The sequence below is a fragment of the Tripterygium wilfordii genome, chromosome 3 (genome assembly GCF_013401445.1).
Source record: "Tripterygium wilfordii isolate XIE 37 chromosome 3, ASM1340144v1, whole genome shotgun sequence".
NCBI classification, from domain to species: domain Eukaryota; kingdom Viridiplantae; phylum Streptophyta; class Magnoliopsida; order Celastrales; family Celastraceae; genus Tripterygium; species Tripterygium wilfordii.
The window spans coordinates 2,163,980-2,183,712 of NC_052234.1; the positions used below are offsets into that span (position 1 = coordinate 2,163,980).

At 38.5% G+C, this 19,733-nt stretch overlaps 3 protein-coding genes across 5 annotated transcripts; all 3 read left to right on the plus strand.

The window, feature by feature from the left end:
• Window positions 1–276: 276 nt before the first annotated feature.
• Window positions 277–6,434, plus strand: LOC119985538 (translation initiation factor eIF-2B subunit delta-like). 2 transcript variants are annotated; one of them, XM_038829831.1, is made up of 7 exons: window positions 277–780; window positions 3,309–3,443; window positions 3,800–4,164; window positions 4,478–5,222; window positions 5,322–5,418; window positions 5,504–5,558; window positions 5,966–6,434. In XM_038829831.1, exons 1-7 carry the CDS (start codon window positions 300–302, stop codon window positions 6,026–6,028), a joined length of 1,941 nt encoding a protein of 646 aa, XP_038685759.1. In that variant the 5' UTR covers window positions 277–299; the 3' UTR covers window positions 6,029–6,434. The 2 variants fall into 2 exon arrangements, with proteins under 2 accessions (XP_038685759.1, XP_038685762.1); XM_038829834.1 differs by having other exon boundaries at window positions 278–780; window positions 3,321–3,443.
• Window positions 6,435–8,036: 1,602 nt separating this feature from the next.
• LOC119989691 (protein CROWDED NUCLEI 1-like) lies at window positions 8,037–16,780 on the plus strand. Of its 2 annotated transcripts, none has more exons than XM_038835368.1 (8): window positions 8,037–8,509; window positions 10,455–10,664; window positions 11,015–11,268; window positions 11,369–11,639; window positions 11,722–11,805; window positions 12,840–14,932; window positions 15,146–15,308; window positions 16,215–16,780. In XM_038835368.1, exons 1-8 carry the CDS (start codon window positions 8,330–8,332, stop codon window positions 16,452–16,454), a joined length of 3,495 nt encoding a protein of 1,164 aa, XP_038691296.1. In that variant the 5' UTR covers window positions 8,037–8,329; the 3' UTR covers window positions 16,455–16,780. The 2 variants fall into 2 exon arrangements, with proteins under 2 accessions (XP_038691296.1, XP_038691287.1); XM_038835359.1 differs by having other exon boundaries at window positions 8,038–8,509; window positions 15,146–15,314.
• Window positions 16,781–18,418: 1,638 nt separating this feature from the next.
• LOC119993271 lies at window positions 18,419–19,726 on the plus strand. The gene has a single exon (XM_038840325.1). It carries the CDS (start codon window positions 18,419–18,421, stop codon window positions 19,724–19,726), a length of 1,308 nt encoding a protein of 435 aa, XP_038696253.1.
• The last annotated feature ends 7 nt before the right edge of the window (window positions 19,727–19,733 follow it).

Below are 19,733 nucleotides of genomic sequence, written 5' to 3' on the forward strand. Positions count from 1 at the left end.
CCACTATTTATAAAATAAGGAACAGTGAGATTTTATCTGTATTTTAAAAAATTTTATTAATGTATTCTGTTATAAATGCTCTAAATGATCAAGTTTTTTTATTAGATACTTTTTTTTCAATCAATTTTTATTAATTCACTTGAAATGTTTGCTCCTCCCAAGACCAAAATCAAATTTTGGACATCTTTCAATTACAAAAAGTGATACTATAAATTAACCCCTTCTTTAATGAAGGAAAATTTTATTTTTCATGATCTTTAATGTCGTGGCCACTTCGCCGCCTACAAATTTGAACTCTCATGAATGACTCACTAGTCAGAACTCACTCCCATCCCATTGCCCCCCCCGAAATGGACCAACGACGAGCCCCGCGCTCCGTCATTGACCCGAAGGTCCGGCAAGTCGGGTTCTTTTTTACGGGCACCGACCAGATGCTCTCCTCCTCCGCTCCCGTCGCCGATCTCTCCTCATCCCCTTTGCCCGGAAACTCCCTTTCTCCTGTCATGATTCCGCCGCCCCGCCACCCCTCCGACACACTTTCATCATCCCCTGTCCAGCGATCTTCCATGGCCGCCGCCGCCGTGGAGTCCTTGATTGTGGGAAGCTACAATGCTTCTGAATTATTCCCTGCCACCTCCCCCTCTAGCACAGGCCCAAACCCGGAGCTTTCGGATGACCTTGGGGTGTCACCTGGCCGGTCCAAGAGAGCCCCAGCTTTTGCGCCGAGTAGTGTTCCAGCGAGTGGATTGACTACCGTTTCAGTGGTCAACTTGCAGCCTGGTATCTCTCTTATATGCAGAAACTTGCTATTGGGCTATATGCATGTTAGTATGTTACACTTGTGTGAATGTGTTTTTGTGTGTAGATATGAAGATGTATGTAAGCGAACGAAATTGGAATCTGGGACTCAATTGTGTGTTAGTTACAAATTAGCATCAGCATGATTCTGGATTGGAAATATATAGGTGGTTAAGTATTTTGTGAATTTTTTTTTTATATTTTCCTTGAGCAGAATCCTAACCAGAAGACAAGGATTTTTTGTCAAAGGATTGCCTGAAAGTAGTTTTAGCAGCTTGTATTTATTGATTAGAGCAAAAAAAAAATCATATGGCTTTTCCAAGATTTTATGCATTTGTTTTCAGCTAAAAGAAGTAGGGATTTGATTGACTCCTTACTTGAAAGAATAAAGGAGAAGAGAATTTTCACTGACTAAGCATACTTGTTTTTGTCAGATGAAAATATTGATATTGTAGGAAGTTTGATGAAGATTCTTTTGAAAAATAACTAAACTTTAGGATGTGGAGTTTTTGGTTGAGCCATTGATTACATTTTTTTTTTCTTCCGTTTTTTGACTTAATGGCCTTCCTCGTTTGCTTTTCTGATGTTTTATTTTCTTTTTGATCATTTCAGCTTAGTTTCTTGTGAATAACAAAACATATGAAAAGGATGCTAAGTTGAGAAGCGGTTATTACAAGATGGACCAAGTAAATATTTCAAATTGTAATGCTGTGAGCATGTATAAATTCCTGTTGATGGCCTCCGGAATGAATTTACAGTTTTGCACCAATAAAAAAGCTCTTGAAAGTGAATTCTTGGCCTGCAGATTTTTCTCACCATCAATAGCTTTACTGAAACTTGTTTGGGGGTAGTCCTCTGCAAACAATGTGGTAATTCAAATTTATTATGCTTCTAATATCAAACCCCTCTTAACGGTCTAGCAAACCTCAGACTATCATTGGCATAGCTCAAGCCCATATAAAGGAAGAATAATAGACTACATTATATTTGCAACTAGACAACATTAAAGATTTTTCTGAAAAAGAGGGGGGGGGGGGGGGGGGAGACAACGTTAGAGAAAATGGTGAGTCTATTAACGTTACAAAATATTCCATGTTCATTGCATTAGTTTCTATAAAAGAAAATGAGCACACTCACATGGACTTACTAGCTTGCAAAAAAAATTCGTATCTTATAAAGTTTTTAGCGGACTGATAGGATTGTCCCACATCGAAAGATATGGGAGCTAAGATGTTGTTTATAGGGGGAGGTATGGGCCTCCCTTAGTACCCAAGGTTTTCTAGTATGGGCTGGGAGGCCTTGGGTACAGCCGGCCCATATGGGTGGGTGTCGGTTGGGCCTTGGGTGCTGAGCGTGTATGGGCACGACTCTATCAATGATATCGAAGCATGATCCTGTTGTGCTTTCAACTTGGGACCGTGCCTGCGGAGTGGCCGGCCATGGTGCTCGACCAACGGGGGTGCGCCTGCCAGAGTGGTCGGCCATGGTGCTCGACCAACGTGGGCGTTGGTCTTGAAGGGGAGGGTATTGATAGGATTGTCCCACATCGAAAGATATGGGAGCTTGATAGGATTGTCCCACATCGAAAGATATGGGAGCTAAGATGTTGTTTATAGGGGAGGTATGGGCCTCCCTTAGTACCCAAGGTTTTCTAGTATGGGCTGGGAGGCCTTGGGTACAGCCGGCCCATATGGGTGGGTGTCGGTTGGGCCTTGGGTGCTGAGCGTGTATGGGCACGACTCTATCACGGACTTTACATCATTGGATACTCTTATTCCTCTTTTTTATGCTAATCTTAAGCTAGCTATTGTCTTATGTATCAGGGGTGGCTGCATATTTGATTGCCAGTCTCATTTATGAAGCTTAACTTTTGTTCATTCACTTTGGAGTATGAAACATTTGGTGTTGCACCTAGAATAAGTCCTAATGCAAGCCTAAATGTGCAAATAAAGAATATTAAATTCTATGCTACATCAGTTCTCTCGTGCTTCGTACACAACATATGGGCTGCTTATCAAATATGATCTCCTCCAACATTATAACCAAAGGAACCTTTTTATTTCTTTGTTTTTATTCATTTTTATATCAATGATTTTGACAGCATATTGACGTCTATTTGGGTTGGCATTCCATATCTTGTGAATGTTCTAACTGGTGTACATTTTAGGCAGTGTAAAGGAAAGACTTGTTGGGGTTGATTAAAACTACAGTTGGTTAATATTATCTGCATTTCAATGTTGTTGGATTTCTTGTGTATGGTATACGAGGCCATGGTAATGTTAGAATCTAAAGGGACATATTTATCAAGTGAGTTTGATTTTGATTATGTGACTATTTATTGGATTCAAGTACCACTTTTTACCTCTTTAACTGGAAGGAGGTTTGACTTATCACGTTAAGAAGTAGTTGTATACTTTGTAAGATACTAAGATATTTGCAGTATAAGCTATATATTTATGTTTTAGTGCTGATAATAGTTTCTTCAAGAATGAAACGTTAAATGTCTGAAGATATGGTTGCAGAAAAGGCTGTCAGTGCATCAGTTGAAGTGCAGCATGACCGAACCACAACTTCGAAGCCCTTGAAAGAGAGGACCTCTAAAGCTGAGAGGCGGGCACTTCAGGAGGCTCAACGAGCTGCAAAAGGTGGATACAAATTTTGTTATTTTTTCTTCAGACTTATGACTATTAGAACACCTTCAATGGGGCCGTTTTAATTAATATGCAATCAATTATCTCAGCTGTTTATATAGACTATTAGCCATTCCTCCTTCGCTCTAGACTGGCTCTTCCATGGTTGCCTTTTCCTTTTTTACTTCATTTTATTGTCTAGCATACTTAATATGTAGAATTTGTGTCTGTTCTCCTGATGGTTACTGATGTTACAATATAAAGCACAGCACCATCTGATGGTCGTTAGTTTTTCTTTTTCCTTGTGTTTTGCATTTTGTATCTCCATTCTGCATATCATTAATCCTATTCCCTTTGATCAAGGATATCAGCTGAAGGGAGCAAGGCACACACTGCTGCGTCCGGGGTGGTGAATTCAGCTAATATAAAGCCAGCTAAACCCTCAAAGACCCTTTACCAGAAGAATGACTGTGGCCCAGGTGCTACTCCTGAGAAGAAGGGAGTAGATCGCCCATCTGAAAAGGATAGAAAGAAAGATGTACCTCATCCACGCATGCAATATGATGATACAAGTCGGGTAGAAAAGGCAAAAAAGCGGGCTGTGGTTAAACAAACTGAAGCTAGGAACATAGTAGAATCGTTTAGACATTTGCCTCAGTATGAACATGGAACGCAGCTTAGTGATCTCGAAGCAAAGTTTTTCCAGCTTGAACCCATGCATTCAGCTGTGTACAAGGTATTTATGTGTGTTCAACTGCTTAGGAGTTGTTTTTTTTTTGTTATGCCTTGAAGTTAGATTGGGAAACGTATAAGCTAGAGCAATAAACCCTTTGGACCTTTTGACTGACTCTTGCCCAAACCATGTGGTATTGGCTATGAGCCTACCATCATCTGGCTCTGTTTGAAGAACTCATGGAAGCAATGCAGTGATTGACATCTTTAGCTAAATGATGAGGAGTGGGCACCGTGATCTAAACGTATAAGGCCATTATTAATTATGTGAATGGCTGGATATGAGGATAATATTTCTCATTGTTTCTTGTTTTCAGGTTGGACTACAATATCTGTCAGGAGATATATGTGGTGGCAATGCTCGTTGTGTTTCAATGCTGCAAGCATTACAAGAGGTTATTAAAGACTACTCCACGCCTCCAGAAAAGACTCTTTCCAGAGACTTAACTGCTAAAGTTAGTTGTTATGTTTCGTTCTTTATTCAGTGTCGGCCACTTTCAATCAGCATGGGGAATGCAATTAGGTTTTTGAAGAATCGCATTGCGAAGTTACCCTTGACTCTATCTGAATCAGAAGCAAAAGCTTCTCTTCAGTTGGATATTGAACGTTTTATAAATGAGAAGATCATACTAGCAGATAAGGTGATAGTCAAACATGCTGTCACAAAGATCAATGATGGTGATGTTCTGCTTACATATGGGTTATCCTCAGCAGTTGAAATGCTACTATTGCACGCCCATGAGCTAGGCAAACAGTTTCGTGTTGTGGTGGTGGACTCTCGTCCAAAGCTTGAAGGGAAACTATTACTTCGTAGGTTGGTTGGAAGAGGTCTTAGTTGTACTTATACTCATATAAATGCTGTTTCTTACATCATGCACGAGGTTACCCGTGTTTTTCTTGGTGCTGCATCTGTATTGACTAATGGGACAGTCTTCTCAAGAGTTGGAACCGCAAGCATTGCTATGGTTGCTCATGCATTCCGTGTCCCAGTCTTAGTCTGTTGTGAAGCGTATAAGTTTCATGAAAGGGTGCAGCTTGATTCAATATGCTCCAATGAGCTCGGTATGCATTTTTAGCTAGTACTCAATTGAAGGAGGTGCTTCTTGTGACTTGGCTCCTTCACTGATGATTTAACTCTGCAAGTGTGTTACTTTCTTGCAGGTGATCCAGATGCCATTTCAAAGGTTTATGGTAGGCAGGATATCAATGTCTTGGATCATTGGGCCAACAGTGAAAATCTGCAGCTTCTGAATCTGATGTAACTTTTTGTGATTTAAATGCAACTTGCTGAAGTTGCTAGTTTCCCCAACTGACCACACATTGTGCATGTTGTTTGTTGACAGGTATGACGCAATGCCTTCGGATTATGTTTCAATGATTATTACAGATTACGGCATGGTAAGCTACTATCATGATTAATAAATAAAATAGTTGACTTTGCTTTTTGGAACATATTTGGCTTTCTGCTCTTTGTATTTTGAGCCTTGTAAGGTGAATTGCAAGAGAGTGAAAATCTTGTTTTGCGTTGTATGGCTGTATCCTAGTATTTTTAGGTGATTTGTGGCCTCGAGCAGAGTTATGGACTGATGAAAACAAAGAGGAAGATCTCAATATTAAGCATTGCTTTGGCATATTTTTTTAAAGCTGTTTCTTCCTGTATTTGTTTATAGAACTGTTCTTCTTTGCTTCGGCCTTGTAAACCCTGAACTCCTAAGCCCGACAGTTTCTCTAATTGCCCTTAGAAGTGATATTTTGCACATATAATGCTCTACTTTCCTGACTTCAACATTGTCTGGCTCGTTCAGGTTCCGCCTACAAGTGTACCAGTAATTGTGCGAGAATATAGGGGAGAACACTTATGGATGTAGATGGCTTGTCAATGTATCGTGGAAGCGTCTCCAAAGTTTTGCCTACACTTTCATTTTACCTGCTAATTCAAGCTGATTAATAAGAATTATGGTGGTCCTCATTGATTTTGGTCTTTTTTTCTTCTTTCACCATTTTGGAATAATGCTCAGTGCAGAAGAATGCGTTTTCTCGCTTCTCCAAGCGGATTTTGCGACCCATCATTCTTCTCTTTTGTAACAATTCCCTGTACGAGTGACACAGAACTGTTTTCCCAGACAGCATTTGTTGCTGAATGGATGAATGCACCCCTAGCTGCTTGAAAATGTTGGATCAGAAGAAAGTCTTATTTTAATTTTGTTGTACATCAGACTCTGATGTTCGCGGTTTGATGGTATTTCAGCTGTTTAGATGGTTCGAATGCTTAAATGGTATTTTAGAGGTATCGTATACTGTTGAACCTCACAGTTCACGGTTCAACCGGTTGAATCGTCGGTATGATACGGGTTTAAAACTATGCATCAGAGTGTGTTAGTGATCCTTGGTTTTGCCAGTTTTAGCATAGCTAAAAGAACATGGATCTTCATGCTAATCCATGTTGAGTTAAGAGAAACATAGCCAATTCAATCCTAAGAATCTTGATCTGTATAGTTGATTTATTGTGTCTTGCATAACCGAGTCTAGAAGTGTGTATCTCAAGAACCTTGACCCGTATAGTTGATTTATTGTGTCTTGCATAACCGAGTCTAGAAGTGTGTGGGATTGTTAAGACAACATGAACACAAATGACATTGAAAGTATTTTTTGAAGGATAAAGCCACACGAGTGCTCAAATCGTGGACAATAATAACTTCTGACATCAATTCCTTCAAATTATAACAACACCAATTAAGAACACATGCCATGGTAGAGCAAGGTATATCTGCTATTTCTTGAGCCACCTGGGTACCAAAAGTTAGGAATCCAGCAACCCACTGTGCAAGAAACAAATGATACCATGAAACTAAACTAAAAGTACCAGAATATAAACTAACTTCTCCAGGAAAAAAGGAAGAAAAGAAGAGCATGAAGGTAACAAAATAAGAAAGGAAATCATGATGAGCGGAGAAAGAAAAAGACACTCTCTACATGTTTAAAAAAAAATTTAACATTTTTTCTACGTTTTGTTTTAACTATACCAAGGACCTACTCCATGCTTTCATAAAAACATATTCAGGATCTTGATACATCAGAACCAATAAAATCACGATAATTCATAACTTGTGATGTCAAAAACATGAATGGTGGATGAAAATAGTTAATTTGTAATTTAAATTTTAAATCATTCTCAACCACTGATAAATTGATGACAAACTTCTATAAAAGTCACAATGTTATTAATATTGATACCTCATATTAGCGTCAACGTATGATATAACGTGTCAGGATCATAGAATATTTTCTCCATTTTTACATTTTAGGACTATAAAAATTTATCGACAATTGACAGAACGATTGGGTTCGGTCCAAAAAAATTACATATTTTTTTTAAAGAACGGATGGAAAAGTGATAAAACTGGAAAAACCGACAATAATCATCAGACTGATCGGTAAAACTTATGTGAAAAACTAAAACCGATCGCTTTTCACCCATGCTTGTGATAGAAATAGGAAGCTTCCGCTTTATATTCCCCATCCTCCCAGCACGTGGGCAAACCTCCTTACCAAGTAACATGACATGAGTCGATGACAGCATGGAATTTTCACACTTTTCTTTGTACGGCTCTTTCTTTAACTGGCGGCCCCAACCCACTAAATTACCACCAAACCCTTTCCTTATCCGCCCACTCCTGTTACCAAATAAGGGTGATTACGTCATTCAAGAAAGCCGCCTTTTCCAGATCCCAACACTACCCTTGTAATACTGCAAGTAATTCCATTACCCTATAAGGACGTAAAGGTAAATTCATTTAGCAATAAACAAATTTAAGAAAAGATTTAAAAAAAAAAAAGAGAACGTGCGAGATTCTTACTAAAGGCTTGGGGGCTGAAAAAAGAAGACGATAGAGAGAAGTTCGTTTCGAGACGTTGGCGGACTTCAGACAAAAGTTTTACCGGAATTCATAATTCCCGTTTCACGTCCGGTTTGGGGTTTCAATCTTTCGATGCCACCCGGATAGAGGGATTTTGAATTTGAATCGAAATTTGGGTTCAGGTCCGCTCCATGTCTGTACTTGATACCGAATATTCACTGTTCAATTGAGGGTTGTGTTGTTGTTTGTTTGAGTTTAAGATCTGTAGACCTGGGAAATTGAGGAGAGGCTGTTGTTGGAGTCGTCGTGGCGATGTTGACGCCGCAGAAGAAGATGTGGAGCGGGTGGTCACCTACCCCAAGGAGGGACGCCCAGAAGACTGGTGATTCAAACTCGAATGGGCCAAGTCCGAGTCTGAACGGTGTGCGGCCGGTTGAGACTTCCTTTAATCGAGAGGAATTATTGGAGAAGATCACCAAGCTCGAAAATGAGGTTGGTGTATTTCTTTCTTGGATTCTTTGAATTGGGTGTGTTGAAGTATTTAAATTTGGTGCTTTCTTTTTGTAATTTTGATAGTTTCTGCACTACAATCAAATCTTGTGCTGGGGCTGAGGTTCTACTCATTTACAGTAGTGATATGTAAGAGATCTTTCAATGTGTTTTACTGGTTGTTTTTGTTAAGTTGACAATGTTTCGTTGGCTTGGGAGATTAGAATTAATTTGGAATTACCAAATCTCCAGGGCAAGATAATGGCTTGTCTTTGCACTCTATCTTTAGATAGTAGCTAAGCATCAAGTGGCCAGGCATAATATTGGTTGACACCCTTGTTCGTTATTGTCATAATCAGTCGCTTGAGATCTCAATGTGTGAGTCATTGAAATCCTTTTTCACTTTGTTTTGAATGGAAGATCCTTTGTAATCATGCAACTGTCAGAACTATGATATATTGTTTAACACTTGAAAGTTGCCATTTGCATCACATCTAGATGTAAATTTCCGTTGCAATTGTACATTAGCCAAAATAAATATATGCATGTGACTATGATAATTGTTTTTAATACAGAGAGTTCTTGTGTCCCAACTTATGGAACAGGTTGGCTTTCTTTAAATTGTCTACAAAGTATTGAATCTATATATCCTTTCAATTTATCTTTTTAGAAAGCTGAGCATGGAAGATTTGATTAGCTGGGAAAGAAGTGGTTAGTGGTTGGGAGGAACGTCACATTTTATTTGTAGTGCCTCTTTTAATGCCTGAAATTTTGATATGTGAATTATTTAATCTTGAAGAATTGGATGAATTAAAGGCTTGAAGCTTTTATGAATCAGTTAGTGGGAGAGAAGACGTGGGGGCTTACATTCTCTTGAATTTTATTGGGGTGGGGGAAATTTTTTTGATCTAAAGGAGTTGATCACCTGTGGATGATTGTTACTTCTTTGTGATACAGAGGTATAGTGCCTTTGTTTTTTTGGCCTAAAAGTGCTTTATCTTCTTGCTCTGCTTTATGTGGGATCTAATGTATCTTGACATACAGTTCTTTCTTGGTCCACTATGATCTTTTTTATTACGGTGAAGGATCAAGGGATCTTCAACCCCCAAAATGATGGGCTTCAGAGATAACTATGAATCTTGGTGTATTCTTTAAAATAGTTGGCATGTAATAGTGAATGTATAGGCTGTTCCTTCTTGTTTGATGGCTATACAATAGTTACATGTTTGAATTGCTTATTACTCTTCCCTTCATAACATGTTTGGGTGTCTAGAGTACTTATTAATCCACTATAGTGATTACACTCAAACTTGGACTGAAAGGTACGGAGCGTGACATAAAGAGATTATTCTTACTCTTTATTGCCTTTCTTTCACTTGATCTCATTAACCTTAAAATATTCTCTCTTGAACCATTTTAAAATCATTTATATTTGATAGAACATAATTTACTGAGATACTAAATGACATGAAAAGTCGAGAACGTGAAATATGATTTGAATTTGCGTGCTGTTTCTTTACATTGTATCGAATGCTGTTAGTTACCCAAGCGCAATTTACAGGCATTTGTGATTCCTTAATTGTTATACACTCATACTAGGAACTGCTGCTCTGTAATTTTTTGACTCCCATATCGTCCCCCCGTATGCAAAAATAATCCCAAGTGTTTATGCACTTGTTAGAGGATGCTGTTTTCTGCATTTGCTAGTGCTACTATTGCATGGGTTTGTTTTTGCTTGTTCTAGCATCAAGTACTTTCTTATTCTGCCTTACTTCTTGTTGTGTTATAAACATCCTGTCTGGATAGAGGTTGATGGTGATTTTGTCTTTCATGCTTTACACATTAGCCAACTGTTTTATCCCTTATTCATCTCTCTCACTCTCTATCTTTTGGAATTGGTTATTAATAGACTGTCTTACTTATACTGGAAGATATATTTTTTGCGCAGCTTTTCGATTACCAGTATAACATGGGGCTCCTCTTGATTGAGAAAAAAGAGTGGGCTTCTAAATATGAAGGACTTGGGCAGGCATTGGCAGAAGCTACGGAAACTGTCAAGCGGGAGCAAGCATCACATTTAATTGCTATTTCTGATGTTGAGAAGCGAGAAGAGAATTTAAGGAAGGCATTGGGTGTTGAGAAACAGTGTGTGCTTGATGTGAGTTTGAGCCTTCCATTTTGCTTACATGCTTTGTCTCTTTATTAACTGTGAACAGAATGCTGTCATTTGTAGTCAGTTATATCCATTTATTGATTGAAACTGCGTGTGTTAGCTGAAATTGCAAGGCTTTTTTTTTGTTTTTTTTCCCTTTCCATACTTAGTAAGAGAAAAATGACAAATCTTTTAAACCTTTTCTTCTGGGCATTAATTTATTTTCCCTCTCACAACTGAAGATTGTTGTGAGATATAATTTCCCTGCTATATAAAGCCAGTGCAGCATTTGAAGATACGACATAAATCCAGGTTATGGATGGTTTTTAATGTGGGAATAATTTTGGATGCTACAGCTGGAGAAGGCTTTGCGTGAAATGCATTCCAAAAATGCAGAAATTAAATTTACAGCTGATTCAAAGTTGGTGGAAGCAAATGCTTTAATTACTAGCATCGAAGAAAAATCTCTCGAGGTTGAGGCAAAATTGTACAATGCTGATGCAAAGCTTGCTGAAGTAAGCAGAAAGAGTTCAGAGATTGAGCGAAAATTCCAAGAGGTGGAATCTCGAGAGAATGTGATTCGAAGGGAACGCAAGTCTTTCATTGCAGAGTATTACCTTATTTGCTAGCTTTGTGCTTCTGAATTTCCTACAGAAACATTGTTTTAGTTATTTTACACATTTTAATGATCTTGGTTCCATCACTATTAGGCGAGAAGTGCAAGAAACTAATTTGTCGAAGCAGAGGGAGGACTTACGAGAATGGGAGAGGAAATTACAGGAGGGAGAAGAGAGGCAATCAAGATTACAGAGGATCATTAGCCAGAGAGAAGAGAGAGCAAACGAGAATGATAGGATCTTTAAACTGAGAGAGAGTGATCTTGAAGAGGCACAAAAGAAAATCAATCAAACAAATGCATCTTTGAAAAAGAAGGAAGAAGACATAAGCAGCAGGCTAACAGATTTAGAGCTCAAACAGAAGGTAGGCTGTTCTACTACATTGTGATAATTTTTTCTATGTGTTTTGGTGCATTCTAACGTGTACCAGTTTTATTTCGTTTCAGGAATATGATTCTATGAAGGAGAGATTGGTGGTGAAAGAGAGGGAGCTACTTGTGCTAGAAGAGAAATTAAATGCCAGAGAAGGAGTAAGTCCTTACAATTGGTTCTTGTCCTCCAAAAATCTTATGGAAATTAGGTTGTCCATGCAAACTGGGTGGTTATCGACGTATGCCTAGGATGTTGTGTTTGTTAGTTCTCTGTTGTGGTAGTCTCTGTACTTTATAAAATGTGATTTGACAGGCTAATGTTGGTTTGAAAAGTAATAATTAGCCTGTCAAATTGGTACCAGGAAAATATCTCTTGTTTGATTAAATTTCCGCTTTTCATTTCGCTACTTCTTTTCTCTTTCTATTTATGCAGAAGATATTTATTCTTTGTTAAGCCCTTCTTGTGTGAGGGGATATTGCATGCTGTGTCCTGTCTTTGTTTTTTTTCTTCTTTTTATAGGAGTGAAGATATATGTTTGCTCGATTGGAACTTTGCAATATGCAGGTCCTTCACTCCTTTCTATGGTCTCAGAGCACATTCATTTAAGTGATATGAAATGTAGTACGCCTTATGTATACCTTTGTTTTTGCATTTACTTCTCTTGGCGGCCTATAAAAACAAGGCGGGAGTATGGATGAGGGTAGTGCAATAAACACAAATGAGTGCCAACATGTTCCCAAAAAAAGGGTAGCCAGTCTTTTTTCTTCATTCAAACTTCTTGCTTGTCTACACAAAATTTGCATCTAAGAAAGATGAACTCAAATCGTATGAGTTATTGGGTTCCATACAAATAAGTGGAATAACTCTTTAAGTGAAATATATTGCAGTCATAATTTCGATAGATCATTTTTTTTCCTGCTCTATAATATGTTAGTTTTGAATGATTCTCCCCCGCCCCGCCCCGCCCCCTTTTCTTGGTTCCTTTTTTTTTTTGTAGGGGGCGGAGTGGGAAAGGGTAAACCTCATATGAAATGGGCTTTGGTGGGGACAAGTTACCAAATGTTAATGCTAATTATGCAATAGAACGCAACTGAAACTATGTTTTAAATTTTTATGTATATTGTAGTATGCCAACTCTTGATTAAGTAAAATGTATTTATGCCTTTCTTTTGTTGGTGCGGAATACGTACAGGTTGAGATTCAAAAGCTTGTTGATGAACACAATGCTTTATTGGATGCGAAGAAGCGCGAATTTGATTTGGAACTTGATCAAAAGAGGAAAACCTTTGATGAGGATTTGAAAAGCAAGGTGGTTGAAGTGGAGAAGAAGGAAGCCGAAATTAATCACATCGAAGAGAAAGTTTCAAAAAGAGAACAGGCATTGGATAAGAGATTGGAAAAGCTTAGGGAGAAAGAGCTGCAATATGAATCGAAGTTTAAAGCTCTAGAGGAAATGGAAAAGGCAATTAAATCTGAGGAGAATAACTTGGTGACTGAGAGGAAACAGATTGCTGCTGATAATGAAGATTTACTACGTTTGAAGACTGAAGTTGAGAAAATAAGGGCTGACAATGAGGAACAATTAATGACGATTCGTGAAGAGAACAATCGGCTCAAAATAAGTGTGGAAGAGAGGTCAGAATATTTGCATCTGCAATCAGAGCTGAAAGAGGAAATAAAAAAGTGCAGGGTCCAGGAAGAATTGCTTTTGAAGGAAACAGAGGATTTGAGGCAGCAAAAGGAATTGTTTGAGAGAGAATGGGAACAGCTAGATGAGAAAAGAGTTGAGATTGAGAAAGAGTTGAAGAGTGTCATCGAACAGAAGGAAAAATTTGAAAAGCAGACACACTATGAAGAAGAGAGATTAAAAAGTGAAAAGCAGCTGACACAGGATTACATTAAGAGGGAGCTGGAAGCTCTTGAAGCTGCAAAAGAATCATTTGCAGCCAGCATGGAGCATGATCAGTCCATGATGTCTGAGAAAGTGCAATGTGAAAGAAACAAATTCCTTCATGAATTTGAGATTCTGAAAACAGAACTTGAGACTGATTTGCAGCATAGGCGGGAGGAGTTGGAAAAACAGTTGCATGAGAAGGAGAAGTCATTCAATGAAGAGAAAGATAGAGAACTGGGCAGTATAAATAAATTGAGGGAAGTAGCTTCAAGGGAAATGGAAGAGATGAGGCTTGCGAAACTTAAAATTGAAGAAGAGACACTTAAAGTGGCAGAAAATCAGAAGCTGCTTGAAGAACAGCAACTTGATATGCGAAAAGATATTGACAAGCTTGTTGACCTTAGTGAGAAATTGAAAGACCGGAGAGAACAATTCAGTAAAGAGAAAGAGCGTTTCATTTTATTTGTTGAGCAACACAAGAGTTGCAAAACTTGTGGTGAACTAACCTCTGACTTTGTGCTTACTGATTTACAAGTTTTTCAAGAAGTTGAGAATATAGAGGTTCCAAAAGTGGTTAATGATTATCTGAATAAAGGTGTTCATATAGATGCAGCTGAGGCTGAAAGGCAAAGAAGTCCCAAAGTGGATGATTTAAAGTCTCCAACTTCTGGTGGAACAGTTTCTTGGCTCCGAAAGTGTACCTCAAAGATATTCAAGTTCTCTCCAAACAAAAAGATTGAGCCTATTGCCCTTCAGAATTTCAATGAAGAGGAACCTCTCTCTGGTGAGCGTGATAACGGGGAGGGACCATCAAATAGATTGAGCAAAACTCAAAATGAAGCTGAGCCATCATATGTGATTGCTAATGATTCTTTTGATGTTCAGAGGATCTCATCTGACACCAGTGGCAGAGATGCTGATGCTAGCCAGGATCTATCAGTTGATCATCACAGCAACAACAGTAAGGCACCTGAAGTACTTGCTGATTCCCATGTTCCTGATTTGAAGCGTGGCCGGCAGCCTCGCAGGAGAGGAAAACCTAGAGTAAATAGAACACACTCCGTGAAGGCAGTCGTCCAAGATGCAAGGGCCATTCTTGGGGAAGCTTTTGATGCCGAGCACCAAAATGGAACTGCTGAGGATTCTGGTGATCTGATTAGTGAAAGCAGGGGTGAGTCTAGCCTTGCTGATAAGGGAACTACAAGAAATCCCAGAAAGCGTAGTCATGCTCGCACATCTCAAGTAACTATGAGTGGGCAAGCTGGTGATGACAGTGAAGTGCAGTCTGATAGTGTAACAGCTGTTCAGCATAAGAAGAGGCGACAAAAAGTTGCTGAAGACGTGCAAACTCTGGGTGAAACTCGATATAACCTCCGGCGGCGTCCGAGAATGTAAGATTACAACTCTTATTTAGTGATGGGTTGATAACTTCTCACTGTGGCCTTGTGGGTATTATTTCCAGTTTTCCACTAAATATCAACTAAATCAATGCACTTTGCTCCTTAGCTTGCCATTAGTTAGTGATATAGAACGAATTAATCACTGTCATCGGTTACTTTATGGAAAAACAACTAATGGGTGAACTCTTGTTTAATTGTTTACAGTGGAAAAACAGCTCCAGCTGCTAGAGCCTTGTCTGCTGTAAACAAACAAAATGAGAATGTGGTGGAAGGTATTAGAGATTCGGATGATGGGGTCATCACCTCTAAGGCTGCTCCTGTGTCTTTGGCTGGAGTTGCTAGTGAGAATGGCAGAAGCTCACGACTGGTACGGGTATGAACATGACTACTGTCTCTACCTATTACTTAAAAACTACTGTCTATATCTGTAGCATTTTGCTACTATGTTTGAGATGCTTAATCTTTCAAAGAAAAAGGGTTGTGTTATGGATGCTTTACTTGATTGGTTTTGGATGCTTTATTTGATTGGTTTGTTCTGTCTTGGGACAAGAAATGAAAATGGTCCGTCTCTTTCGCCCCTCCTTGTTCATGTGTTTAAGACCCATTTTGTTTTTCTGCAACTGCAAGTGGCCTAGTGTAACTTATTTACATGTAAATTATGTTTTATGATAGCTTCAGTGCTGTAAAATTGCTGTTCCATGGATTCTAAAATCGAGGGAAATGGGACATTGTATGAGAGACTAAAAAATGTCATGAGATGGGAATTTACTTTCCTAAGTTTTCCGTTTATGTTTCCACCCTTTTAGTTCATATCATGAACCTGAAATAGAACCTAATCTCCATTAGGGTTTAACAATCATGCAAAACCTTATATGATGATTTTCAAGGCGAGTTTGGCAAAATTGAAAGGATTCTCTTGTCTTTCAATTATCAGAAACAACTTTTTGTGATGCGCAGGTAATACATGACAGTTGCCATCTTCATTGGTGGGAGCATTGTGAATTGTGCACACTTTTGTGATTGATTTTAACCTTCTCTTTTGCAATCAAACTGGAGAGATGAATGTGTTATTAGAATTTTTATTACACTATCACAGATTTTATTCAGTCCTTTTGAATTCTATTGTCACCAATATATTTTTTGAAGTATTTAGTTGATTTTAAATGACTACGGAACTCGTTTTCTGCGTCTAGTGGAGATTTGTTTACTATGATTGTTTTTGTACTTTATCTGACTGATTTTCTGATGTAATGTTTTATGCTCTCTGAAACAGTGTGGAAAACTGGAAGATGATCAAGGTGAAGCCGGAAAATCAAAGTTGGCTGAAAATATGGCACTGAGTGAAGAAGTGAATGGGACACCAGAAAGAGCTGGTAAATTTGGTGGAGACGAGTATCGAACTGATGAGGACGAGGATGCTGACAACAACGACGATGATGATGATGGGGGAGAGTCTCAACATGTTGGGGAAGCATCAATAGGAAAGAAACTTTGGACCTTCCTTACAACATAATATTCTAGTCATGTTTTCTTTTTGGGTGGCTTTCTAGGTTTGTAAGGTATATCATTTATCTTCTTTTGTATTTTCGATCTCGACTAGCGGTCTGTATTAACATTTTCATTGTAGTTAACAGCAATATGTTCTCAAAGAAGGGTTTTCCTGTGTTCTTTGTTCTTTTTTTTTAATCGAGGATTAGGATGTCATGGGGCTACTCCATTTATCATTATTATTGCTATTTTTCCAACAACCTCAGGGGTTTGATGTAATACCAACTCTTATTTCATGGACGAGTATTTTGCAGATTGTGTATTGAATAGAAAATGATTGTTTTTAGCTGATCTGCTTGTGCAATTTGTTACCTGATAAATTTGTTCTTATAGCCGTCTTGAGATGATGAGTGATATTGCATCCATAATTGTAGAGACATTGAAACCCACAATCTGACATCATTTTTAAACTACAGTGTCTAATTAAACCACATATTGAGGGGGGGGGGGGGGGGGGGGGAACACTGTTTACTAATAGGGAAAGTATGTAACAAAATGCAATTTTTTGTCTGTAAATCACCTTTGGTAGTCCTCTAATCCCAAGTGCTAGATCAAGTTTCAATGGCAGAATTATATTGACATCTTCCAGTTTTAAATGGTCATGCACACTGACTTTTATTCAAAGAATTACAGTATTTAGTATTTAATATTTATTCACATTTTATATATATATATATAACATCTCCTTTAAAATCCTAAAATGAGTTCTTAATTTTAGATGTGATATATATATATATATATATAGGAATTCTCCTGTGTAGACCAAAAAGTGTGGACCAATATATACACATATATGAATTCTTACATAAGGGTCTAAAGTAAGGCGTAAAGTAAGGGGTCACTTTTTAATAATATAGACAAGTGAGTTTATGGTTTCGGTCTGTAGTAGCTGGGCTTGGGAGGAAAGAAGCCGCAGTGGTGTACATGAGTTTACAGAAGCCCCGGGCGAGCTCTAGAAAAGGGGCCCGTGTTTTCTTTTTTATTTATTTTAAAATCAAAAAATTTTCTTTTATTAGTTTTTTAGTTGAAATATATGGAGAATTGTTAGTTTTTAATTGATTTTTTGTGTTTAGATTAATATAAAATTAATATTTTTTTCAAAAATTTGGGGCCCTGGGATTTGGGGGCCCCGGGCGACCGCCCTTGTCGCCCCACCCCAGGGCCGCCCCTGAGAAGCCGCCGTGCGAGCCCGATGTATTATTTCCACTGTGGGCTTGTGGTGTTATTTCCACTAAATATCAACTAAATCAAATCAATGCACTTTGCTCCTTAGCCAGCCATTAGTTAGTGATACAGAACGACTTAATCACTCTCATGTGTCTTTGGCTGGAGTCGCTGGTGAGAATGGCAGAAGCTCACGACTGGTATGGGTATGAACATGATTCTAAAATGGAGAGCGATGGGACATTGTATGAGAGAAACTAATAAATGTCTACGATATGGGAATTTACATTCCCTAAGTTTTCTGTTTACGTTCCACCCTTTTAGTTCATATCATGAACCCGAAGTAGAACCTAATCTATTAGGGTTTGACAAATAATCATGCAAACTTGGCAAGGATTATCTTTTGTTACCTTCAAATATCAGAAAAACTTTTTTGTACTGGAGACGACTGATTTTCTGATGTAATGTTTTATGCTCTCTGAAACAGTGTGGTAAACTGGAAGAAGATCAGGGTGATGCCGGAAAATCAAAGTTGGCTGAAACATAAGATCATATTTGTGATTCTTTTTGATCAATTCATACAGGGTCGGGAAAAGAAAATCATAGTTGTTTAGGGAATCGCAAGTCCTAATCCTATTAGGGCAACAAGTTCATACCTTTATGTATATATACAGATGATTTCTTCCCTTGTTTTCATTGTATACTTTTGTCTTTAATTTACCAGAGACAAGAAAGAAAGAAAGACCTCTTCACTCACAATTTTCAATGGTAGCAGCAGCCATGATTAAAAAGCATGAGTCATTGAGTGGCAGCAAAAAGCGTTGTATTGGTCACACCCTTTGTAGTAGAAGAGGCAAGTATAGCAGAGATGAAGATGGTAATCTTAACTTCCATATTGATCCAAAATCTCTGAAAGACTATTATGGTCAGTTTTCTAACAGCAGGCTGGGACGGTTGAGAGAGGAAGCACTGTCATATCTAGTTGAAGCTCTGTCCATCAATGTGGAGAACGAGTTTGTGGAGGCCGAGTTTGTGACATTGCTGCATCAACTCTTGAATTCTGTCAAGAAGGGTTGTGGTAAAGAGAGATTGTTAGCTTCCCATGTAGTAGGATTGTTGGCGATTACTGTCTCGTCCCACGAGTATGCTCATACTGTGTATGAAGACTCTCTCTCAGTTCTGTCACAGGCTCTCGAACATGATTATGAGGGGTTAAGGATGTTGGAATGTCTAGGGATTGTGACTTTTTTCGGTTCTGCAAATTCAGAGGAAACTCAGATTGCTATGCAGATAATTTGGAAATATGTTTGTCCTGCTAATAAGAATATTACAAGTAAACCTGTTCTTGCTGCAGCAATAACTGCTTGGCCTTTTCTACTTTCAACTGTTGATGGGTGGAGGCTGAATCATAAATCATGGAGAAGAGCTGTATCTCGGTTATCTAATCTACTAGACGACGAGGAGGAATTGGTTCGAGTTGCAGCAGGTGAAGCACTGGCTCTCATACTTGAAACTGAATCTATTGAGAAGTTTTCTGGTGAGATAAACAATTCCTTGAATGAATTCAAGCATGAAGTGAAGGAAAACATAGTGAACAAACTGACTATAGTGGAGGATGAACATTCCGCGGAAATTTTGAGATGTTTGGAGGATGGTTATGGTCTTGGAGCAGCAATGATTGGTGAAGATGGACTGGTTTTATCATCATTGTCTCAGATAGTTCAACTGAACTTCCTGAAGAATTTTCTGGGTGAAAATGAATTTGCCACACACATGATGGAGAACAATCGTCTTCGCAATGCTTTCGAGTTGACAACAATGGCAGAGGATTCTTCATGGGATGCATATGCAGATTGCACACCCATAAGAGAGGAGATTGTTGTTCACTTCTATCAGCATGAAGCTGTAAGACAAGAAGAAGATGGCTCCATGTTAACTTTTGTGAGCAGAGAAGAAAAACAGTTACTGAAGAGGATGACAAAGTCTCCAAACTCCTACCTAAGCAAGGCAAGGACAAAAGTATTGAACAAGAACCGTATTGTGAAGAACCGAATTGTAGAAAAAGAATATTGATCAAGTA